At 39.5% G+C, this 26,106-nt stretch overlaps 1 protein-coding gene across 8 annotated transcripts in view; it reads left to right on the plus strand.

The window, feature by feature from the left end:
* The window catches only part of PLCH1 (phospholipase C eta 1), a 239,344-nt gene that overhangs the window by 200,446 nt on the left and 12,792 nt on the right, over positions 1 to 26,106 (plus strand). For all 8 annotated transcript variants that reach the window (XM_032262656.1, XM_032262690.1, XM_032262716.1 and 5 more), the window contains 8 exons: positions 3,578 to 3,685; positions 9,196 to 9,357; positions 13,642 to 13,713; positions 16,825 to 16,916; positions 19,952 to 20,049; positions 22,852 to 23,031; positions 23,121 to 23,228; positions 24,512 to 24,636. In XM_032262656.1, the coding sequence (XP_032118547.1) occupies positions 3,578 to 3,685; positions 9,196 to 9,357; positions 13,642 to 13,713; positions 16,825 to 16,916; positions 19,952 to 20,049; positions 22,852 to 23,031; positions 23,121 to 23,228; positions 24,512 to 24,636 (945 nt within the window). The remainder of the gene's footprint in view (positions 1 to 3,577; positions 3,686 to 9,195; positions 9,358 to 13,641; positions 13,714 to 16,824; positions 16,917 to 19,951; positions 20,050 to 22,851; positions 23,032 to 23,120; positions 23,229 to 24,511; positions 24,637 to 26,106) is intronic.

Below are 26,106 nucleotides of genomic sequence, written 5' to 3' on the forward strand. Positions count from 1 at the left end.
GATTATAGGCATGAGGCACTGCACCCGGCCGACCCCAACTTTTTAATCTTACAAATGCCCTTCTGTAGGTTGAAGAAAATATTTACCCAAATTTCAATTGTTTGGTTTCTTAATATAGATTTTATTTTCATTACGTACATGATTTATCCAGCTTTGAAACTGTCACTAGTGCTAAGGATCCAAGGTCAAGAGCTTTGTGTATCAAGGAAGGTGCAGGAAAACTGGGAAAGACATTTTTCCGAACATCTGACTAAGCTGGTAGCCCTGTGGAGAGAGGAAGTGGATAAGGATGGTATCCAGAATTCTGAAAGGGGTAAAAGTGGTGTGGAGAGCAGGAATACTAAAAGTCACTGAAGCTTGAGTTTAGAGATCAGCTTGGGATGATATTTAGAAGTTTATCCTTACTTTGACTGTCAGGGATGTCAACATCCTTCCGTGTTTAAGGAAGTCTCCATCCGTGTGTTTTAAGGGATCCCCTTAGAAAAGCTCAAAATTTGCTTTTACAGCCTTTCTTAGAGCTAGGGTGTGGATACCTCATCTAGAAGCCACCAATCAAGTGAACCTGTCCCAGACATTGAAGCAGAAACTACAGTAGTAAAGTGGGACCAAGTTGAACCCGTCCTCATGGGTGGAGGGAGTGGGGTGGACATGTTGGCAGCTACCTTTAGGGCCCACAGGCAGCACTTCTGGAAGTAGTTCCTGATGTCTATTATGTGGATGATGGCGTGAAAGCCACTGTCTCTGTGCTTAGTTGTGCTGGAAATGGTATCTTCAGTAGATTTGTTCTGCCTTATGATTTTGGTAGGTGATTATGCTAGGTATCTATTGCTGCATAGCAAATTACCCCAAAATTTGGCAGCTTAAAACAAACATTGAATATCCCATAGTCCCTGTAGGTCAGGAACCTGGGTATGGTTTAGCTGGGACCTCTGCTCACCATCTCTCTTGAGGCTGTAATTAAGGTGTCCTCTGGGGCTGTAGTCATCTCACGGTTGGACTCAGGGAAGCTTTGCTTCCAAGATTACTTTAGTGCTTGTTATTGGCACATTTCAGTTTCTTTCAGGCTGTTGGCTACTAAGGCCTCTCTCACTTCCCTGCCATGTGGGTCTCTCATAGCACAGCTTAACACCAGTGTGTGTGTGTGTGTGTGTGTGTGTGTGTGAGAGAGAGAGAGAGAGGCACAGAGAGACAGAGAGAGAGAGAGAGAGAGAAAGAGATCGCTCCAGGAAAGGAGAGAAGTTTGGGGAAACAAGCAAGCAAGAAGGTATAGTGTTTCTATAACCTGATCTTAGAAGTGACCTTCGATCACTTTTGCTGTACTCAGTTTATTAGAAGTCGGGCACTAGGTCCAGGCCATGCTCAAAGGGAGGGGATTGCAGAAGGGCATGAATACTGAGACAGGAGACATTGGTACTATTATAGAGGCTGCCTACTGCAATGGCTTGGCCTCTTGGCCTCAGAACCTGGTTCTGCCCCAGCTCCCACCCTCTGATTCTGGAAGCAATTCAATATTTTGGTAATAAATATTCCTTTCTGCTTGCAAGGAAGAAGCCTTAGTGATACAGATAGCTGCCCTAGAAGCCTTTCTCAGGCCCCTGGGCCTTACGCCCTGCTGCTCTTTTTAGTTTACATTTACTGTTTTTGAATATGATTTGGGAAATGCAGGAAAGGAGAATATAAATTTCACTCATAGTACTATTACAAAGAGATAATTACCCTTAACAATTGACCATATTTATTTTTAGACTTTTTTGCTATTTTTTAAAAATCACTGAGATAATATTGTATGTCTAATTCTATAACTTGATTGTCTTACTATCTTAGAAGAATGTTCCCTATGAAAAAGCCCCTGATTTTTAAAGTGTGTGCTTGAGTAAGTCAAGAGTGGCCTGGTCCTGGGGGAGGAGCTCAAGCTGAGCAGGAGTCTCCCTGCCTTGTCTGTGAAAGAGGGGCTTGCTAAATGCAAAGTGGGGCCTTAGTATTAAAGACACATGTAACCTGCTTAGGTGAATAAGCTGCTCTGAGGGACATTAGCATGCTTGTTGTTGTCTTAGTACCTTTGGGCTGCTATAACAAAACCACCTTAGACTGGGCAACTTATCAACAACAGAATTCATTGCTCATGGATCTAGATGCTGGGAAGTCCAAGATTAAGGTGATGGCAGATTTTGGTGTCTGATGAGGGCCTGTTTCTCATAGATAGTACCTACTATTTGTCCTCACATGACAGAAGGGGCAAGGGAGCTTGTTGGAGCCCTCATGACTTAGTTGCTTCCCAAATGCCTCGCCTCTTAATACTGTCATAAAAGGTATTAGCTCTAATACATGAATTTTGGGGGATACCAACATTCACACCACAGCAGTTGTACATAATGGGATGGAGTGGTAGTTGTTGTGATGAGTCATCTATTCTTTTTTTAATTTTTAGTAAAAATAGAGATGGAGTTTTACTGTCTTGCCCAGGCTGTTGTTAAACTCCTAGCCTCAAGCAGTCCTCCTGCCTCGGCCTCCCAGGGTGTTGGGATTATAGGCACTAGGGGCACTAGGCCATCATGCACAGCCAAGTCATCTGTTTTTTGTGGGGGCTTCACTTTGTCACCAGGCTGGAGTGCAGTGGTACAAACATGACTCACTGCAGCCTCAACCTTCTGGACTCCAGTCATCTTCCTGCCTCAGTCTCCCATGTAGCTGGGATCATAGGCACATGCTACCATGCCCAACAAATATTTTTATTTTTTGTAGATACAGAGTCTTATTTTGTGGCCCAGACTGGTCTTGAAATCCTACAGTCAAGCGATCCTCCCATCTCAGGCTCCCAAAGTACTGTGATTACAAGTGTGGGCCACTGGGCCTGGCTCCAGGTTCCAAATCATCTATTCTTGAATAGAAGCTTGGTTTGAGTTTTTTAACTATAGTATCTCTAATTAATTATATTTAATTGAAAGTAATGAGACTTCCTTTTTTTAAAGTCTCTACTTTCCCTTATTTTGCCGCTAATTCACACTATCTGCTTTCTACTCAGTGTAATGATTAGCCAAATATAGCACATTTTATTTTTGTTTTTTACTTTTCAGAAATGATTTTTAATTGTAGTAAAATACATGTGACCTACAATCTACCTAACATCTTAACCATCTTTAAGTGTATATGGTAAACTGTTTTTAAGTGTGTTCAATAGTATTAAATACATTCACATTGTGTGCAACCAATCTCCAAAACTCTTTATCTTGTAAAACTGAAACTATACCTATTCAGCAACAACCCACCTACCTTCAGCCCTTGGCCATTACCATTCTACTTTCTGTCTCTATGAATTCAACTATATGAATTTGATCTAAATGGAATCATGCAATACACTTGCTTTTATGTCTAGCTTATTTCAATTAGCGTAATGCCTTCAAGGTTCATTCATTTTGTAATATGTATAAGAATTTCTTCTTAAAGGCTAAGATTCCACAGTATGTACATATATATTTTGTTTATCCTTTCATCCGTCAATGGATACTTGGGTTACTTCTACTTTTGGCTATTGTGAATTTATTCTCATTTTTAAATGGGATGTTTTGTTCCATTTCAGGGTAAGAAGTTGCCTTATCACCTTGGGGATGATGCAGAGGAAGGGGAAGTTTCCGATGAGGACAGTGCAGATGAAATTGAAGATGAGTGCAAATTCAAGCTCCATTATGTAAGTTGCAAGCATGACCATATTTTTTAATCTTTGATATGCTGTATTAAAATGGAACTCCAAGTGCTGCTGTGTTGGAAGCCTCATAATTATTGTGGCTGTGGTGTAGAAAGGATATTCATTGAAAATTACTTTGTTTGCTGGCACAGAAACAGTTGAGTGTTTGTTGAATGAATGATGAGTCAAGGATTCTTGTGTCTGAGGGTTGGAAGGAATTTTAGTGATTAATTCATACAACCCTCTCTCCAGGGATAAATTTTTTATTACAAATTCAAAAATCAAATTGTGGTTGGAAATGTTACTGTCTTTGATAATAAAAGCTACTTTACTTTAGCATTGCCTTCCCCACCTCATGCTAGCAGCCCCACCATGCTCCCTGTCAAAGCTGACTGGAGGAACCCTATCTGCATGTGTGCCTGCTTCCCTGGGATGCCCATCCCCTCTCTAAGAAAATGTACCTTGAACCAGAGGGATTTCCAGGCCCTTCTAGACATGGAACTCTTGGCTAAATCTTTAATTTGCCAAGTCTTCAATAAAGTGGCATAGAATAGTTACTTGTTTGGTATGTCAGCCCCCTTTTCTAGATGAAGGAGCCTCCTTTGTAGGAAAGCATCATTTAGCTAGGTGATCCAAGGGAAATACAAACCTGAGGGAAATGTAAGACTTAAAAAGATGCCTCACTGTTCCTTTCTATAACTCATGTGACTGCTCAAATCACACAGCAACCTGAGAGTAGCACATGCTCATGATAGTTTGATATAGAATTTTATTTCTACATAAAATGGTTAGTCTTCTAGATATCAGGACTATGATTCTGCCCTCTGGAAAAAAAAAAAAAAACAGAGAAATTTGGTATAAATTCTTGTGATTTACACCATTGCCCTGAATTCAGTTATGACATTGTTAACAACAGTTCACTCTTCCAGGTAATTCTGTGATGCCTTTCTTGTAGTTGTGAAAATGAGCTGGCATTATTTTCAAAGGGGAGAAGAGCTTAATGACAGCTGAAGTCTCAGTAGACACTTCTTTCTTGGCTTTAATGCCCTTTAAATGGGCTAAATGGAGAAGATTCAACTTGAAATGGAAAGGAAAAATTACAATCTGTATTATTCTCTTGCCTTTTAATAGTTTACGTTAGCAAAATTAAATACCATTAATTAATAGGACTATGGTTACAGAAAATCTAAATAGATTTATATGATTGAATACTATGTTATGTAATTATACAGTTAATATTTTAAATGGTTGCTTTCTTCTCTTCTAGGTATTTATTTTTATAATCAATTATTTATGATTATGGTTAATTTAGCTTTGTTTTGTTTTGTTTTGAGATGGAGTTTCACTCTTGTTGCCCTGGCTGGAGTGCAATGGCGTGATCTTGGCTCACTGCAACCTCTGCCTCCTGGGTTCAAGTGATTCTCCTGCCTTAGCCTCCTTGAGTAGCTGGGATTACAGGCATGTGCCACCCAGGTTAATTTTGTATCTTTAGTAGAGATGGAGTTTCTCCATGTTGGTCAGGCTGGTCATGAACTCCTGACCTCCGGTGATCCACCCACTTCAGCCTCCCAAAGTGCTGGGATTACAGGCATGAGCCACCGTGCCCGGCCAATTTAGTGCTTTTTGTTGTTGTTGTTTTTCAGCATTCCTTTATATACCAGATTTTTGTCTCTAATTTTTATCATTTTGCATTTTGTTTTCTAGATCTCTTGGTTGCCAGCCATAATGTAGATCTGTCATTCACTCAGCTACTTCATTTTTCTTCTGTTGCCTGTGAGCCCTCCAACTTCCTACATTCAATATATGTAATTTTGCAAAAAATAGTTAGCTAGAGTCTTATGGGAACAAATAAATAATTTCACCTGTGAAGCATCCAACTGGATTCCTCTTTTCTTTACTAAGAGTAGTTGATTTCTAGAAACTCACATCAGAAGATGGTTTAGAACATGATTCTATGGAGTTAGATAGTATCTTTCATTTAGATTCTTTGGTTAGGCCCTAAGTGAAAGTAGAGCACCTTAACTATAAAGGTTTACAGGTGTCTCTTTGTTATGTTTTGGCAGAGGAAAGAAATAAATCAACATTGGATAAATATTTTGTAGAAGTTTTTGCTTTAGCATTTCAAAGTGGTTTTTGCTATTTTTGAGCTCTTCTGAGAAAAGGCAATGCTGTGTTTAGAAAGCCGAAGTGTTATCTTGTAATCAGACCATTTATAGTCCTGTTGGCAGAGAGCTCAAATGCCTTATCTGAGTGGCGAATTTATAATAAATTGCCTGATAAACGAAATGCCTGATCATATTTCTGCAAAAGAGGGTGTACTTTGGATAGTTTATGTGAACCAATAATTATCTTAGAGGAAGCTCTTAACCTCAGTTTTAAATTGACAGAATGTGGCTAGATTTATAAGTTATATCTGAATTATTGCAATAAGCACAGATTTTCACTTTGTATTTATTTACACTGGAACACCAACTCTCATGAGGTGATATGAAATTTATTTGCACCTTCAATAAGCTTTTATTAAACATTCCTGTTGGACATGTGTTCATCACTGTTGTAGGTATTGGAGAATATATCAGTAACAAAGTAGACAAAAATCCTTGCCTTCATGGAATTTACACATCAATGGGAGAGGAAGAAGATAGACAAGAAACAAGACAAATAAGTAAAATATATGGTGTACTGGACAGTGATCAGTGCTAAGGGAAAAAAGGGTGTGTATGTCTGTGTGTGTGTGTGCACACTTAGCATGTGTGTATGTGAGGGATCTGTTGAAGTTGTAGATAGAATGTCCAAGAAAGACCTCACAGGGAAGATGCATTTGAACAAAGAGCTAAAAGAAATGAAGAGTTAGCCACGCTGATACCTGAGAAGGTATCATAAGCTGGAAGAGGCAAGAAAGGATCCTCCCCTAGAGCTTTCAGAGGGAGTATAGCCCTGCCAACACCTAGATTTCATACTTTTGGCCTTCAGACCTGTGAGAAAATAGGTACATTTCTATTGTTTTAAGATACCAAGTTTGTAACAATTTGTTGTTATAATGGTCACAATAAATTTTATTTTATTTTATTTTATTATTATTTTTTAGAGACAGGGTTTTGCTCTGTGGCCCAGACTGGAGTGAAGTGGCATGATCATAGCTCACTGCAGCCTCAAATTCCTGGGCTCAAGGGATCCTTCCACCTCAGCCTCCCAAGTAGCTAGGACCACAGGTGCATGCCGCCATGCGTAGCTAATTTTTTAACTTTTTGTAGAGACAGGGTCTCACTATATTGCCCAAGCTGATCTCAAACTCCTTGGCTCAAGCGATCCTACTAGTTTGGCCTCCCAAAGTGCTGGGATTATAGACATGAGCCAGGGCACCTGGCCAAGTCACAGGACACTAATATACTCATCTTTTAAGGCTTGGCTCAGGTGTCTTCCACTCCTGGAAGTGTCTCCCAATTCCCGAAGGCTGGACAAGGTGTGCCTCCTCTGTGTGTGTATGCTACCCCTCACACCTGTCACTCTACTTGTTCCTGCTTGTGTAATTATCCAGGGATATGTTGGCCTTCTTCATGACACTGAGGGTTCTGTGACAGTGGAGGGTGTTCCTCTTTAATACTTCTTACCTGACACTGCAGAAGCTCAATACGTGTTTGTTTTATACAAAATGAGTTTTGTTCCCAAACTATCTCTCAACTTTATTAAATCCCCCAGCACATTATCCTAGGCACTTAGTACCTGCAGTGGGCCCAGTGGGCCTGACTTTTCATCTGCAGACATACTTCCTCTTTTAGCACACGCTGCCAGATTAATATTGCTTCTAGAGTTGCTACCCAAGGACTTGTTCACTCAAAGACTCTCTTAGCAGCTCCATACCTCTTGCTTTGAAGTCTCTCCACTCTCCAAAGTACTTTATCTGCTACTACCCTACTCCATGAACTCTAGGAAAACTCATGTGCACTTTGTATTTACAGAACATTCTTAATTCATGTAAATCCTTTGCTAGAACTGTGACTTGCAGGAAAGACCTTCTTTCCATCACTCTTGAAATCTCAATTCCAATGAGAGCCCCAATCAATCCCTACCTCTTTTTAGAGGCCTTCTCAGTCACTCAGGCAGTAATGCCATGTTCCTTATCAGAACCTCTTTTGTACTGGTTATCTTTGCTTTTGTAGGCATCTACGTAGACCAGGGTAGGATATTTGGGGACATGCTTTTTCTAGCACGACAGGAGGGTATTCCCTTCTGATATTACGAGCCAACTCTTTTTTCATCTTTGCATCTCCTTCTGGAGCTGGCGGTCTCCAGGGGAGTGGAGTGCCTCATTAATTGGGCATGTTAAAGATATTCATGCATGTAATAGTGATACAAGGAAATTTAATAACCTATCCTGGTGTAGATTTTAAAAATTGTTCCTTAGGGCATTATAATTGCTTTGTTCTTACAGGATTTTGTGAAAGTGAATGCATTGTTAGAAAGCTACCCATTTTGCAGAGTCCACATATAATGATCTCTTAGAAATAAATTTGCAAATGGAAAACAGCCTTAAACTTTTGGTGAAGAATGTGGGAATCGTTATTGTGAAGGAGTACCCCTTTCCTCACTTTGGGTGGATTTGTCTTCAGCAAGTGGTTGAAGAATTTAGGGAAAGGTATTGGAAACAGGAAGAGGTAGGCATACTGGAAGAGCAGAAGAGCTATGAAAGGAGGCTGGGGCTGTTGGTTTCAAGCAGAAATGTGGCCGAAAAACTGTGCTAAGCAAGACTTTGAGAGAATCTGTATCCCATGATCACCTCAAAATCTATGAGTCATCATCTGGACAGGTCGTAGCTCTGATATCAAAACCCCTTGAAATTAGTTGTGATCTTAAAGTAATTGTAATGACAAATCATGGCTGAGGAGATTATTGAGGTTCCCTTTAACTATACAGTGGGTTTGGAGATAGGAAAGAGATGTATCTCACAATAATCTTTAACTCTGGAAATTTCCATAGCATTCTTTTCCCCTCAGTAAAAAAGTAATTTTATATTAATAGCATATTTTTGTTCAAATTTACTTATGTAGGTTTAGTAAAGTTAGTTTCTAAAAACTTTCCCTGGCCTTTTATCTGTTGAAAGCATCAAATAGCATAAGCATAGTGGGAAGGACTTTGGAGTCCTGAGTTTGAATCCTGATTCAGTTACTTGCTAGCTATATAGCCATGAGCAACTTACTTGATTTCTCTCTAAGCGTCAGATTCTGTATCACTGAGATGGAAATGATAATAATACTTATAAGGTTCCCGAGGATTGAATGCAGTCACATGAAGAATAGCTGGAAGAGAATTAGTTCTTAATAAATAGCAATCTTTATTATTATAGGATTTGTGGAGGAGGGAAGACCGAGATGGAGATGGTACAATGAGCTTAATTTCTTACAAGTAATTGAGAGACAATGAAATTATAGAAGCAACTGTGGTTTGATCAAAGGGTTTATTCTAATTCAATGTGTTTCTTAAGGAAATCATTTGTATTACTTAATTCTTCGCAGAATAATGGGACTACTGAGCATCAGGTGGAATCTTTCATAAGGAAAAAACTGGAGTCACTGTTAAGAGAATCTCAAATTCGAGATAAAGAAGATCCTGATAGTTTCACAGTGAGGGCACTGCTAAAGGCTACGCATGAAGGCTTAAATGCACACCTGAAGCAGGTATATGATTCCTTCTTATACTTATCCTTCAAAAGGAAAAAGAAAGCATCTCTTACTTTGTTTCTAATCATTTGTGAAATGCTTCTCCAACTTCTTTTATTTCTGTCCTCATTTTGCTTGAGAAATGAAACTCTCCTATTGCAAAAAATGATATGAGAAATAGTTAAAAGTGGAATGAGTGGAGGTAGAAATGATTCAAATACTGCTTCACTTGGACCTTCAGGACAAAGCTCAGTGTTACTGGACTCATCTTCCCAATGCATGCTGAGGTTGGGGAAGAAGTTTCAGCCCACCATGTCCTTCACCTTCCCACGTCTCCACATTCATTAGATGTCTGCCTTCCCTGCTACTACCACCTGTCTTTCAGGGCTGAGGGCTCCTCAGGAAGAGGGAAGATCACAAGGGGGTGACCACCCTTGGATCCTAGGTGATCACTTTGCATTGATGGTTGCCCTCTGGACCCTACACAAGGCTAGTCATCCAACTACTGGGCTGTCCCTCAGGTCCATTTAGTTTCTAAACATAGAAATCCTAATTCAAAATGGCTTCAATGATTAGGAAGATGCTGGGTTTGGTAAGTGGCAAAATTTATTTGCAGATTGGCCTTTGGGGTAGGTTTAATCCAGAGGCCCAGTGGTGTCATCATAGACCTATCTTTTTGCTCTACCTATCATGCTATTAGTGTCATCTCAAGTCTGGTTCTCCTGTCCATGATGGTTGTGAGATGACTGCAGCAGGCCCGTGAACTACCTGTTTTTTGTTCCATATCCAGAGAGATTCAGACAACATATTTGCCCCAACTAACAAATGAGAGTTTTGTTAACCTAGTTCATGTGCCTACCCCTAAGCTAATCACAGTGGCTGTGGGTAGGTGTCCTTCCTGAAACAGTACTTGGCCAGAGTATAGAGTAATACTGGCTTGCTAATGCCAGTGAGAACTTACCTCTGAAGCTCTTGTCAAGGTCAGCTCCTCTCAAGCTGCAAGTTAGAGGGGCAGATGGAATACTGGCAACAACCAAAAGGTCAATGACAGCATTATTGACCTTATAGTTAACCATATAATTCTGGATTTTCTTAATAATTTCTATAAATAGTAATAATCTTCTTACCCTCCTCGCCTCCAGCCATCTATTTTCAACACCACAAGTACCTGTAAGATCACAATTGTTTAGCTCGTCTTGATTCTGCTTCTTGTCCTTAGTGAACTCTCATTGGCTTATCTGGGCCAGTCACTTCCCTTATGCATTTGGAGAAGTCTTTGCTCCATCCTAGGTTATGCTAATTGGAAACACAACCATAAGGCTTGGATATTTTGGAAGAAACAAATTAAACCCCTGTATCTTTTGCTATTCATTGAAGAGATTCTAATGACAATTCTCCATCAGGTAAAATGGTAAGAGAACCAAACATTTTAGAGAGCTAGTGTAACAAAAATCATCTTCATTTAACTAATTTTTGAGGTTTTTTAATACTGCTGTGTTTTTAAAATATGGTTTTGGTTCACTGGGCAAGCTAAGGCAAGGTACTGTTGAGACGAGTCCATCTGTGCCAAATACATATGTCGGTTTAAATCCAAAGCTGACAGTGTGCTGAGTGTGGCTCTGGGCACACGCCACTCCAGCTTCTACTTTTCTGGACCATCCATCAGCAGTGCAGGATTGGTTTCTACTTCTGCTGTCTTTTTCCTGCGGAGCCCTGAAGAAAAGTGAAAATGAAATTCGCCTTCAGGCTGGAAGAACTTGGTAGTCAGGAGAAATGGTTCTTGAGAGTTCTTGAATCTGCACCTTTTGTTACATCTGGACCGCTGCTGCCAGGATAACCTTAACAAGTTCCTAAATGGGCTTTTCCAGCTCTCAGCTGCCCTGCCCCACTCCCTTTAATGTCTCATTCACACCACTGCCATAGTGATAGTTCGGAAATGTGCATCTGGTCATGTCATTCTGTTTCCAACACTCTCCTGGCTCCTCAACATCTCAGGGCTCCTCATAGTTTGGCAGATAATGCTCAAATTCAGAGATAATAGCCCATAAGAGCCTTTCTTCCTGTTCTGGTTCCTAGCAGTGACAGCCACAGAGTGTGCATGTGTATAAATCCACACGTGCACGCCTCCACTTTCTTCATTTCCTGTGCCATGCTCTTACCCCATGGCTTTTGTGTTGGCTTTTTTTCTTGGCCATAATACACTTCCTCTTCCCTATTTCACATAGATAACTTCAAATCACCTTTAGGCTTCAGCTTTTATATCATGCCCCCTTGGAAGTTCTTAATTCTCAAGTCCAGGGAGATAGTCTCCCTCTACCACCCCACAGTGCCCTAAGCTCTCCCCATTGTATTCTTGTGACAGTGTGTTGTGATTGATTGCCTCTACTATTAGACTGCAAGCCCAGTAAGTACAGAGTGCATCTCTCCTGTTTGCTCTTCCCTTATGTACCTACCAAGTTCCTAGGACAATGTCTTGTTAATTCAGTGAAAGATGTGCTGATGCTCAAGGAGAGGTCAAAGTTGGAGATAGGTATTTGTAGATATCTATTTCCTACATGAAGAGAGTGAGAATGGAGCAGAAAATGTTGGGGAAGTGGAAGGAAGCCAGAGAGAAGACTTGCAGTGAGGCAGAATCCTGTTTTATCACCAAAAAGCTTTGTAACTTTGGCCGTATAATCTAACTTCACTGTATTTCTGTTTTTCTTTTCCATAAAATTGGGATTTTAATCATGCTTATTTCCAGGGTTGGTTATGCATAGTAAATGAAAATATTTGTAATGCAATTAGCATTATTCTTAGGGTATAGTAGGTGCCTACTAAATAGGGTGACATTTACCTCAATTTGCCAGTGATAGCCGTGCTTTGTACCTGTTGTCCCGGCATAATTATTAAAAGAGTCTCATTTTATTTTTAAAGCGTTCTGTTTTGGACACTAAATGGCATGGCCTCCCTACCAATAGATGGGTTACTAAAAATAGAAAGGAACTCACAGATTAATTGGTCCATTTCACAGATTTAAAAAAAAACAGACCAATAGAAGGGGCTTGCCAAAGGACATGTAGCTAGTTGGTGGCAGAACTGGGTCTTCTAACTTGGAGAGCAGTGCTACATCTGTGACCACATACAGCTACCTTCTTGATCTTGATTCCAGTTTTTGAACATTTAATGAATCCACATTAATAGATCTCCAAAAACAATAAACATACATAAACCAGTCAACAGTTACCAAACATCAATCACCTTGTAAACCCCTCACCATTAATCCTCCAGCATTTCTGAACTGCTCTTTCGCCAACCAATTCTTGGACTCCACTCAACCTTTTCCCACCCCTACTTGCATCTTTGATTAGCATCTATGGGCATATACAGATGCCCTTCCCAGCCTTTTGGTCGTAAGTGTTTTTGCTCACCCACATTTATTCTATTTATGTGGTTACCTCTGTTTCTTCTCTGCTTAGCTGGCGTCCTGGTCAGGTGGGGCCTACTGGTCTCTCCTTGATACCAAGTCGTGAATAATGAATACCTAACATATTTTTAGGGATGACAAATAAATAAGAGCATAAACCCCCTTAGCAGGTGGCTTTTCTGTTCCCTAATGAGACATAGGTTCCAAGAAAGAGAGTTGGCTCAGCATCTCTAACTGGAAAATTAACTCATGAGAGGAAAAATTCAGAGGCTACAATACCTCTTTCCAGTGCCCATGACAGAAGGAATTATTTCAACAGAGAGATAAGCTTTGTTTGGTTTACTTTAAACAAATAAAAACAATCTTATTATCTCATAGATATCCTTGGATTTTATTTATTTATAATGTTTTAAAATTCCACATAGCACTGTTTAGTCAATGTGGTCCACTTTCTTTATTAAACAGAATTGGCTGCTAATGACTTTTGGTCATTTTCCAAAACTGAGTCTTCACTTAACTGAAAATAACTTAACCCCACTCAGAACATTTAAAAGATCACATCCTGTGCTGTAGAGAGCCTGGTGAACAGGTGCCGTGAGGGCCAGCACACCTGCACACTGCTGAGAGCCCTTGACCTCAGCTTTGGGAAGGTACAGGCAGCTGCTGCGTTTTGGCTGGCATCCACCTCTCCATGCCAATATTTCCCCTTCCAAGGCCGGCAGAGCCACCTTTGTGGTAGTGGAATGTGGAGCAGGAGGAAATGAGTGAAGTCTGCTTGTTTCCCACCTGGAGGCAAACAGAAGAGAAGAGAGGGCCCCCTTGCCATTTCACCAGAACTAAGGAAAAAGACAAAAGCAAGGAAGATAAATAGTTACATTATACTTTTATTTACTCAGAGTCCAGATGTAAAGGAAAGTGGAAAGAAATCGCATGGACGATCCCTCATGACCAACTTTGGAAAACATAAGGTATGAGTTAAGAGTGATAAATATGCATAATTCAGTTAATTTAAAGATTCTGACAGGTAACAGGAGAATATCATCATGACCTTGGAATAGCTGAAATGGTTTTTTTTTTTTGAGAGGGAGTCTCACTGTATCGCCAGTGAAGTGCAGTGCCGTGATCTCGGCTCACTGCAACCTCTGCCTCCCAGGTTCAAGCGATTCTCCTGCCTGAGCCTCCCAAATAGCTGGGACTACAGGCGTGTGCTACCACGCCTAGCTAATTTATGTATTTTTAGTAGAGTCAGGGTTTCACCATTTTGGCCAGACTGAACTTGAACTCCTGACCTCATGATCCACCCACCTCAGCCTCCCAAAGTGCTGGGATTACAGACGTGAGCCACCACATGTGACTTGAAGATTTCTTAAACAGGATGTCAGCAAAGAAAAAGACTGATGTTTAAACTACTTTAAAATGTAAGAACATCTACGCATTAACAATATCAAAAAGCAAGTTGCATACTGCAAAAGAATATTTTGAATAGACATATCCAATAAGATATCCAAATACTGTATTTAACATCTTAAATATGCTTATCCAATACATAATGGATATGTGTTATTAAAATTTGTGTGTATTATATATTCTATACTGAATATATAAATAGCTCCTATAAATCAACAAAAGAATAGGCAACCTAATTTCTAAAAGGTGGACAAAAGACTTAAACAGGCACTTCACAAAAGAAGATACCCAAATTACTAATAAAGAAAAGGGATTTACCCTTGTCAGTCATCTGGGAAATACAATTTAAAATGACTGTGTGATTCCATATATACCCACCACAATAGATAACATTAAAAGATGGCAAGAACCAATTGTTAGTGAGAATGAAGAACTTGAACTCTCATACACTGCTTATTTCCTCATTATGGTTGTGCATATTTGTGCAACTACTTTGGCCCACTATTTCACAGTATCTGCTAAAGCTGCACTGTGTATTATGACTTAGCAGTTCTATTGCTAGGGTATATGTCAAAAGACAGAAATAGGCTGGGCACCACGGCTCACACCTTTAATCCCAGCACGTTGGGAGGCCGAGGTGGGTGGATCACCCAAGGTCAGGTTTTCAAAACCAGTCTAGCCAACATGGTGAAACCCCACCTCTACTAAAAATACAAAAACTAGCTGGGTGTGATGGTGGTCACCTGTAATCCCAGCTCCTCAGGAGGCTGAGGCACGAGAACTGCTTGAACCTGGGAGGCAGAGGTTGCAGTGAGTTGAGGTCAAGCCACTGCACTACAGCCTGGGTGACAAGAGTGAAACTCTGTCTAACAACAACAACAACAACAACAAAAAGACAGAAATGACAATATTTATATTGGCATTGGTAAAAGTATAAAGAGTAAATAGTACAAATGTCCATTTTTAATAGAATGAATAAAAATGTCCATTGATAATAGAATGAATAAAAATTGTGGTGTAGTCACATAAGAAAATAATTAAGTATAAAAATGACAAAATTATAACTGTGAAATATGATGACCTTTATAAATATGATGTTGAGCAAAATAAACCAGTCCCAAGAGAGTACATACAGTTTGATTCCATTGATATTAAATTCAAAACCAGGCAAAAAACCCTATAGAGTAGAAATCACAATAGGTATTACCTTCACAGACAAAAGAATGATAGAATTGGAGGATCAGAAGGCTTTGGGGGACAGATAATATTCTGTTTCCTCATGTGTGTGGTTTTTGATTGGTGAAAGACATCAACCTGTACGCCTATGACTGGCGTACTCTTCTAACTGTATGTTACACTTCAATAAAATAGTAAAAAAAAAAAAAAAAAGTTACACTAATCTGGCGTCTATTGGACAGATTAGCTGTTTGACAGTAAAACTTACACAATAAATTTTTATTAGATGATGAACTTTACATTATACATGAGGTTTCTGTAAGGCCATTTCTTCTACTTTAAGGAATGTCATATCTAGAATTTCCTACCCATCAGTGAGATAATTTATTAGTAGACTGGTCAGATTAGTCATTATCACAAAATATTGAAAAAAACCAAAATGTTCACCCCTAAAGACTGTTTAAGTAATCTGAACTGGCACCTCACTGTCAGTGCAATAGAGAGACGTTCAGTGTGCTTAGGCCAACAGTGTAGCTTGTTTGATTTGGAGGGCGGGTGAGGTTGGAGGAACCATGAGAAAATCTAGAAGGTGCCATGGTCCTATGTTAATTCAGGGATGGAGTCCCTTTCTCTTTCTGAGCCACGTTCCCAATGTCCAGGGTACTCTGTCAAAACTTCTTACCTTTGTTTGTATTTTTGGTGGCAAGGTTTTCTGCAACTATTGGGGTGGTCCTTCTGCATCATTTGTATTGTTTATTTATTAATTTAGAGATGGAGTTTCACTTTTGTTGCCCATGCTGGAGTGCAATGATGGGATCTCGGCTCACTACAACCTCCACCTTCTGGGTTCAAGTGATTCTCCTGCCTCAGCCTCCCAAGTAGTTGGGATTATAGGCACCTGCCACCACACTGACTAATTTTTGTATTTTTAGTAGAGATGGGATTTCACCATTTTTTGGCCAGGCTGGTCTTGAATTTGTGACCCCAGCTGATCCACCCGCCTCAGCCTTCCAAAGTGCTGGAATTACAGGCACGAGCCCTCGCGCCTGGCCTTATTTTTTTGAAAAGTTACTGCATATCCTTTTTTAAAAAACCAAATGTGCCTTTTATAATTTATTAATAGTGAGCTTCCTATACAAAAAGGCATTTTGTCCCTTATAATCATTTGAATGGATACTGCAACTTTGACTCTACCCCTAGTAGAAACCTTCAAAATACATGACTAATAAAGTCTTTCTAATACATCAACTTTATGTGTCTTTGAAATCAGCTTCTGAGCATGAAGCTCTTAGTTTTGCATTAATATGTTAACGTAAATATGGCCTTAGGTATGCTTGTTATTAATGGTGAAGCAAACTGCAATATTTGGTCATTTTTTCCCCTCCAAGCTATTATGCTTGTGCACATGTGCATTTTAAAGCCCAGCTCATTCTCTGTATATTGTAGATATACTTGATACAGTGACTTTGTTAAGTTTGTTTTGATTTTTCTGGCAGAAAACTACAAAATCACGGTCTAAATCTTACAGTACTGATGATGAGGAAGACGCACAGCAGAATCCTGGCAAGGAGGGTGGCCAGCTGTACAGGTAAAAAAGCATCTCCATGTTTCCTGCTCACAATCCATCCTTGTCAGCTTAGTCATTTTTCTAGTACATGTCCAGAGAATTGGATCAGAAGAAAAGTACTCTGTGCTGTAGAACATGTGAGGATCAGCTGGATATGAAATAATATATGTAGGGAACTTAGTACTGTTCCTGGCACATAATGAGCTCTTTATAAATGTTAGCTGCAGCAGTTGTCAAGTGAAAGGTATCTTCAGAGAAGAGGGAGGGAGAATCTAAAATCAGCCAGGCGTCAAATTCTTGTTTCTCCACTTACCAACTTTAGCATGGGACAAGTTTGGCTCCTGATTGTATCTGTCCCTTAGAGTCATTGTAAGGATTGAAGGAATTAAACTAATCAGCGCTGTAAGCTCTGGCCCAATTAAATAAGTATTCAAACAACCTTGTTTTTTGTTTGTTTTGTTTTTTTATTGCCCATAGTATTTGTGATGAGTAACATGACCATATTTTCAGAATCCAGATCATGACACATGTTTCATTACAGGAGTTCCTGGCAGTTTGTTTATACCATAATATTGACAAAGAAATGTAAATTATATATATTAGATAGATAAAAATACATACACACACTTTTGCCTTTATTGAAAAATGAAATTAGAAGCATAGAACCCCTGCAGGAATAAAATTTAGTGTTCAATTAAAATTTATATTTGTGCTCCAACAGAATATCTATATATAAAATAGTGACTAGTTAGAAGGGCAGAGGAGATGTATGTGGTCCCTACTATAGGGAACAGAAAATTGAATATGTAGCTACAGTAAGGATAACAAGAAAAAAATAGGATCACCTTCTGGGAGACCTCTGCTGTGACTGCTGTCATTTATAAGTTTGAGAAAGGCTTAACTCTGACACATATATCGAGGGGAAAGGCAGTGTTTGAGGAAAGCTACAATAACCTTAATATGTGCAAAGGAGACATCAGTGCAGGTATCACATGAAATAATTTTGCATGCTGCTTAGTGTCAATTATAGATTTTCCCATAAAAGTTATCAGAACCTGAGCATCTATGATGATGTCCTTTTGGGACTTCAGTAACCTAATGCACCTCCAGGATGAAGATTAAAAAGAGTTAACTTTGTATAGAATTTGTCCCTATCACAGAGTGTCTTCCAGTTTTACTTATAATTTCTAGGCATGACTTCACACTGATTTATAATCATTAGCCTTCACAAAATCAGATTTTCACCAGTGGCTGTAGAATTTCTTAATTATATGGTAAAGAAGGAGCATGCATTCTTTTTTCTATTGATTTTTACCACAGTAAAGTTCTCAGCAGACCATCACATTGCCTTCACATGCACACTTTTCTCCTATAGGGTAACATCTAGCTATCAAAAACAAACCTCACAAAAGAAGACATACAAATGGCCAATAAACACATGAAAAGGTGCTCAACATTGTTAGTCATTAGGGAAATATAAATCAAAACTACAATGAAGTACCTCTTCACACCCATTAGGATACTTATAACCCAAAATACCTCTTCACACCCACTAGGATACTCATAACCAAAAAGGCAGACAATAATACATGTTAATTCTGTTCCCTAGAGTAGAGACCACATACATCTGCCCTTCCTAATTAGTTATCATTTTATGTATAGATATTCTATTGGAGCTCAAATATAAAGTTTAATTGAGCACTAAAGTTTAGGTTTGTTTTTGGTAGTTATGTTTGGAGAAAAGTACGTATGTGAGGGGAATATGATGGTCTGTGGAGGAATTGACTGTGATAGAGAGTGGTGGCACAATTTGTAAGGTTGCAGATCAGATCCTAGGAGTGGTTTGTAGGAAATATCTAAGATAAAAACAGCACTAAATAAAGCAATGAATGTTTGCTTTAAAAAAGGTGGAGAATATAGAAAAAGTATAAAGAAGAAAGTAGGTCAGATGCAGTGGCTCATGCCTGTAATCCCAGCACTTTGGGAGACTGAGGTGGGTGGATCACGAGGTCAGGAGATAGAGACCATCCTGCCATCGTGGTGAAAGTGCGTCTCTACTAAAATACAAGAAAATTAGCCAGGTGTGGTGGCATGCACTGTAGTCCCAACTACTTGGGAGGCTGGGGCAGGGAAATCTCTTGAACCCAGGAGGCGGAGGTTGCAGTGAGCTGAGATCACACCACTCACTGCACTCCAGCCTGGCAACAGGCTCTGTCTCAAAAAACAAAACAAAACAAAACAAAACAAAAAACCTCATGGCCGGTCATGGTGGCTCACATCTGCAATCCTAGCACTTTGGGAGGCCGAGGTCGGGAGTTCAAGACCATCCTGGCCAACATGGTGAAACCCCATCCTGTCTCTACTAAAAATACAAACAATTAACCAGTATGGTGTGGTGGCATGCACCTGTAGTCCCAGCTACTCAGGAGGCTGAGACAGGAGAATTGCTTAAACCTGGGAGGCAGAGGTTGCAGTGAACCAAGATTGTGCCACTGCACTCCAGCTTGGGTGACAGAACAAGATTCCATCTCAAAAACAAAAATACAAAAAATAAGCCAGGTATGGTGGCGCATGCCTGTTATTCTAGCTACTCAGGAGCCTGAGGCAGGAGAATCACTTGAACCAGGGAGGTGGAGGTTGCAGTGAACTGAGATTGCCCCACTGCACTCCAGCCTGGGCAACAGAGCAAGACTCTGTCTCAAAGAAAAAATCTCATGAATTGTTTATTTCTGAAAATTTTCACTTAATATTTTTGAGCCATGGTTAATATTTTTAGACAGGTGTGTACCACCACACCCGGCTATGTGGGCAAATGAAACCCTGGAAAGGGAAACTGAGGATAAGGCGGGGGGTGGGGAGGGGCTACTGTAGTAGGATTTTGTGGTGGAAAGAGTACTGAACCAGGAATCACACTTGGTTCTAATCCTGGCTCCCTTCAGACCTGGGACAGATACTTCCTATTAAATCATTGTCTTAAATAAGGAAAGTGGGATAACCAAGAACCCAAACCTCTTTCAACTCACAAGTGTCATGCATCCTATGTGTGTACTTCACAGACTGGGTCGCCGAAGGAAAACCATGAAGCTCTGCCGAGAACTCTCTGATTTGGTTGTGTACACAAACTCCGTGGCCGCCCAGGACATTGTGGATGATGGTAAGGACTGGGAGTTTTCTCCTTCTGCTCTGGATAAATATTCTTGACCTTTATTTTTCAGTTGTTAATGAACTTTTGTTAATCTGATTATCAATACACATTTTTGGGACTATGTAGAAACCAATTTGAGTGTCAGGAAATTCACTGCTGCTATAGTGTTGAGTTCATATGGAGGGTTCTACTGATTTCTATGGTTGCCTGATTGACTAGAGGCCAGAGAAGTTTCCCACAGGGCCCAGGAGGACTTGATTACTATAAAAAGAAATTCACCAGGGCAAGATCTTTCTGCAACACTTGAACTGTGAAGAGCAGGCCTGGTTTCAGGACCAGGTCACAGATGGCCATTCCAAATGTGAAAGACCAAAAAAAGGAAGCAATTGATTGGCTAAAACCACACCTTGGAAAGCCCTGTATTTTCTCAGTGAAAGTTTTGACTTGGGTGAAAATAGCTTAATCCAGATTGAAGTTTTAACAAAAAGAGCAGAAATCTCAGCAGCATTGTCTCCACTGTTTTTCACCTATCAGTTGCCACACAGAGCTGAGAAATTCCAGTCACGTCTATTTGTACCCTTGGCTCTCTTGCTAGTTACTCTTGTCTTCTTTATCTTCTGTTTCATTTAGTTACTGAATGCTTGCAGAAATAACCTATTGTCATGTGGCTTTTCATCTAATTTTAATTTTAGTGGAACTGAAATGTAAATCAATCTCCAAATTTCTCAACAAGTTTTAGTGAAAGGAAAACAGCATTGTGGTGAGTCTTATGTCCTCACAAACCTCCAGGATTCTTCTCTCTTATCTCCTCTACCCAACCCCCACTCCACAAATGTATCTTTTGCTATTTGCAGAAAGATTTCTTCCTTTAGCCTTGATTCCTTCTTCAAATGGTAACAATTATATAAGATTTAAATGAATTTCACAAGTGAGAGCATGAGAAACTGTAGGATTCTCAGCAAGTGAGCAACACACTCTTATAATAATTGCCCTTAGCTCAAAAATAAACTCAGGGAATGATTGCATTAAGTTAAAGGTATATTTGGTTTAGGGAACAAAAATTTCCAATAAATGCCTTGGAAAACATAATCCTACTAACTTAATGAAAATTAATCTTGAGTACATTTTAGCTCTTGAACTTAAGCTGTTTTTATCTTTTTTATTTTTTTGCCAGCCCCAAAATGAAAACTAGATAATGAATGCATGGTTTATCCTAATGTGATACAACTCAACTCTATTAATGTACTAATTGATATGTGCCTAATTAGCAAGGTCATATTAATGATACTGCGATGTGCATATTTATGTGGAGAGACAGAAAAAAACAGTAGTATTGATTATAGCCCTATTCCATCTGAATTAGGCTTGTCAAAAAGATATTTTCTCCTATAATGTTTAAAACATCTCTCATCAAAATCTGCAAATAAGTTCAATATTAGTATGTTGAGATATGTAAACTATGTTAAGAGGTTATATCAATTAAAAATATGAACATGTATCTTTAAGGAAAGAGTCTAAACTAGAAGCATCATCACATTAAAAACTGTAACCCTCTCATTTCTTTGCCACAACTTGTATTCCTGACTGTTCTAAATCTGGAGTATCATTTTCAGTTGGGAAGCATCTAACATCTAAGGGTGTCCAACCCTAAGGACCGCAGGGGCCCTGGGAAACTGTGTGTGTTAATAAACATGCACAGTCTAGATATGACTCAGGCCCAGCTGGCTCAGCAAAGCCATATATGGTTCAACTCCTTGGTTTCATGGACCATATCTCACCATCTGGGCTCAGACACACTCAGCTTATTAGGGTTGAATAAAAATGAGACTCTTGGTCAGTTTGGGTCTTTTTATCTGGGCTGGTCTTTTCCAGCATATTCAGAGGACATATCGGTGGTCATTTTGGGGATAGGGTAGGGGGGGATTGGTGAAAAAGTGGGAATAGTGGGGGCTGTGTAGATAGGGTACAAAAGGTATGATTGAAGACAAGCGGAATATTAAATGTTTGGAGTTTTACTCCGTTATGACCCCCAGATTTGCAGCTTCTGTGAGTCCAGATGGACTCCTCCTGATGATTGTCCTGGAAGAGACTTTCGTACAGGCTTCATGTACTTTTACCTCCCTTTACTTTTTTCCATAGTTTATATGCATGGCTAGGTGAATGACTGTCCTTGTTCTTAAAACTTTTATTCCTTTATAATGCTTTTGACCTCTTTTTCTCTATTATTATTCCTTTCCCCAAACAGGTTTTGACTTGTTCCATAATTCTATTCAAATCAACTTTAAAAGTCAACTTTTAATTTTTGTAATTGTTCTTTTTTCTTTGTTTTTTTGGATCCTGATTGTTACTATTAAAACATGTTTTACATGCATGCCTTTTAGAAGAATGCCTTCAATGAATGTCTTCCTGTTATCAGGAATAAGCTATTTAGATAGTTGTATTATTCCATGGTTGTCTATATCTTTGGCAAAGATATTCTTTTTAAGTTATTTTTTTCTACCTTAATGCTAGCCAGATAGACATCAATTAGTGGGATGATTAAATTCTTAGGAAGAACAGGGGACCCAGAAATAGACAGCTACTTGAGCAAGACACACAGCTCTAATTTGGCCTGAAAATGGCAGAAGAACCCTAAGAATGGAATTTTATGCGTCTTTCTTGTTGAGGAGCTGCCTCTACTCTGGTTGAATCCACTCTAGTGCTCTGCTTTTTGTTATTGGTATAATCTGACGTTATTATAAAGTCTTTTGTGAGTGGTGTTTTTTTTGCTGTAGTTCTCACTTTTCTTTTTTCTCTATTAAAAACTGCCAGGAACCACAGGAAATGTGTTATCATTCAGTGAAACAAGAGCACATCAGGTAGTTCAGCAAAAATCAGAGCAGTTCATGATTTATAACCAAAAGCAACTCACAAGGATTTACCCCTCTGCCTACCGAATTGATTCCAGTAACTTCAACCCTCTCCCCTACTGGAACGCAGGCTGCCAGCTAGGTGTGTATTCCTTGGGAAGGAGTGGCTCTCTGTGTATCCTAACTATCCTGCCATCTTGCCTAATTCTCTGCAACTTTCAACTTGCACAGTGGCATTGAATTATCAATCTGAAGGACGAATGATGCAGCTAAACCGAGCCAAATTCAAGACAAATGGCAATTGTGGTTATGTCCTCAAACCCCAGCAAATGTGCAAAGGTGTGTATTAATTTCATAGTCATAAATGCAGGTGTGTATTAATTTCATAGTCTAAATGCAGGCAACCTTTATTAAAGAAGCTGTTTAGAAAGTGTGATACCCCAGAGTTTTTCAACATATTTTTTCAAAAAGATAGATTAAACTGTTTGACTGTAAATTAGAATTCTTGTCACAATGACTTAATATTTGGTTAGCCATGATGTGTAGAATGTTATGTTGAGAGGTTTTGTGTGAAAGAGGGACATGGATAGCATTGGGTTATCATTTGAAATCCAGTGCCCCATATAAGCTGGACTGCTTTTTAAGGTCTGAGCCCTATTTTTTAGAAACTATCTTAAGTAATGTGAGTTTGTGACTTGCTGGCAAGCTTCAATTCCACATGAGACAATTTTATCAAGCTCTTTTATTCAGTGTAGTCCAATTACAAAACAGTGCTAACAAAAGAGAAAGGATAGGCTGGGCACGATGGCTGACCCCTGTAATTCTAGCACTTTAGGAGGTTGAGGTGGGAGGATCACCTAAGGTTAGGACCAGCCTGTCAGGAGTTCGAGACCAGCCTGTCCAACATGGTAAAACCCCATTTCTACTAAAAATACATAATTAGCTGGGCATAGTGGTGCATGCCTGTAGTCCTAGCTACTTGGGAGGTTGAAGCAGGAGAATTGCTGGAACCTGGGAGGCAGAGGTTACAGTGAGTCGAGATCACACCATTGTGCTCCAGCCTGGGTTATAGAGTGAGACTCCATCTCAATAAATAAATAATTGTTAGATGAAACAACACTTTCTTTTGGTTCTGCTCATTAAAATGATTTTTTTAAATTTCCAAATTGCATTTATAACAATTCAGATAAAATAGTTGTTGATAGGATTAGCCTCAAGATTTTATACTTTGCATGTTTTCTGGCTCTGCTGTTTACTTAATTTCAGATCTTTTTGTTTGCTATATTCACTCATACCTGAGATAGTTTAGGTTAGAAAATTATTTGAAGCTGATATAATTGTTCTTTTTATGCTGCTGGTGTTCAAACAAAATGCTTCTCTTCCTCCATTTCACAATTGATCATTGCATTGGAGCACTTGCTTTAAGTTGGCCCAGTCCACTAGCCTTTGGAAACATAGATTCTAATGAAAGCCACAGTTATGCTACACTGATAGTTATGTGAGAATTTCTTTGCTCTAAGAAAGTTGTAATTCAGCAATTGTTTTTTCTTTGTTTATAGCTTAAGCTATACATGCATGTGTGTTTCTTTTTATGTTACCAACTTATACTTTACTTGGCCTAGGTACTTTCAACCCTTTCTCTGGTGATCCTCTTCCTGCCAACCCTAAAAAGCAGCTCATCCTAAAAGTTATCAGTGGACAGCAACTCCCCAAACCTCCAGACTCCATGTTTGGAGATCGAGGCGAGGTAAGTTGCCTATGACGTGTCTAAGTGGTTAATTATGTGATTATCTTAGTGCCTTCACATTTTATCCAAAATGTCTTCAGAGCCATATGTGTGTTAATAACTGAGCACTGACCTCAGCTTATCAGACATCAGTCGATTTATTGGTAAGTCACACAGTTCTTGCTGTACTGCAGTCCATTGTCTATTTTGAAGGCATGAGTACACACATTTGAATTCACAATTTAAGATTGACACTGGCATTGCTAAAATTGGAGTGCAAAGGACAATTTCATTATTATTATTATTTTTATTATTATTTTTTTTTTTGAGATGGAGTCTTGCTCTGTCACCAAGCTGGAGTGCAGTGGCACAATCTCAGATCACTGCAACCTCAGACTCCCTGATTCAAGCTATTCTCCTGCCTCAGCCTCCCAAGTAGCTGGGATTACAGACGCCTGCCACTGTGCCCAGCTAATTTTTGTATTTTTAGTAGAGACAGGGTTTCACCATGTTGGCCAGGATGGTCTTGATCTCCTGACCTCGTGATCTGCCCACCTCAGCCTCCCAAAGTGCTGGAATTACAGGCATGAGCCACCGCACCTGGTCGACAATTTCATTATTAATGGAACATTGCCTAAGAGTATATCTTAACCTCCATCCACACTCCTCTCCTCCTGCAATGCTTCTCCCTGCTGCACATCAGCCACCTACCTGCTCCTCAGCTGTGTGCTGATTCTTATTATTATCTGCTGTACCTGTGTAGCATTTTAAAAGGTATTATCTGTGGCCACAGTCTCTTTTCTTTCCAGAGCTTTTAGCCCATTGTTTCCATTATCCCTTCTTGGCCCCTGTTTTCTCCCTACATAACAGCTTTTGCTGTGCTCGTGCCCTTCCTTCTGGAGCTGATCCATTACTTCAGGCTCTTTGTCACTCCTGCCTGTTAAACTATTGTTTTTTGATCTTAAGGAAGGAAACCACAGAGCTCTGCAATTTGGTACCATCATAAATACTTTATTTCAGAACTCTACTTTCTTTTTTTTTTATTATTATACTTTAAGTTCTGGGGTACATGTGCAGAACGTGCAGGTTTGTTACATAGGTATGCACATGCCATGGTGATTTGCTACATCTGTCACCCCATCATCTACAATAGATATTTCTCCTAATGCTGTCCCTCCCCTAGACTTCCAACCCCCAACAGGCCCATGTGTGATGTTCCCCTCCCTGTGTTCATGTGTTCTCATTGTTCAACTCCCACTTATGAGTGAGAACATGCGGTGTTTGGTTTTATGTTCTTGTGTTAGTTTGTTGAGAATGATGGTTTCCAGCTTCATCCATGTCCCTGCAAAAGACATGAACTCATCCTTTTTTATGGCTGCATAGTATTCCATGGTGTATATGTGCCACATTTTCTTTTTTTTTTTTTTTTCTCTTTTTTTTTTCCCCCATTTATTTATTTTATTGCATTTTAGGTTTTGGGGTACATGTGAA

The sequence above is a fragment of the Sapajus apella genome, unplaced genomic scaffold, assembly GCF_009761245.1.
Source record: "Sapajus apella isolate SASKATOON/1434 unplaced genomic scaffold, GSC_monkey_1.0 scaffold4, whole genome shotgun sequence".
Taxonomy (NCBI): domain Eukaryota; kingdom Metazoa; phylum Chordata; class Mammalia; order Primates; family Cebidae; genus Sapajus; species Sapajus apella.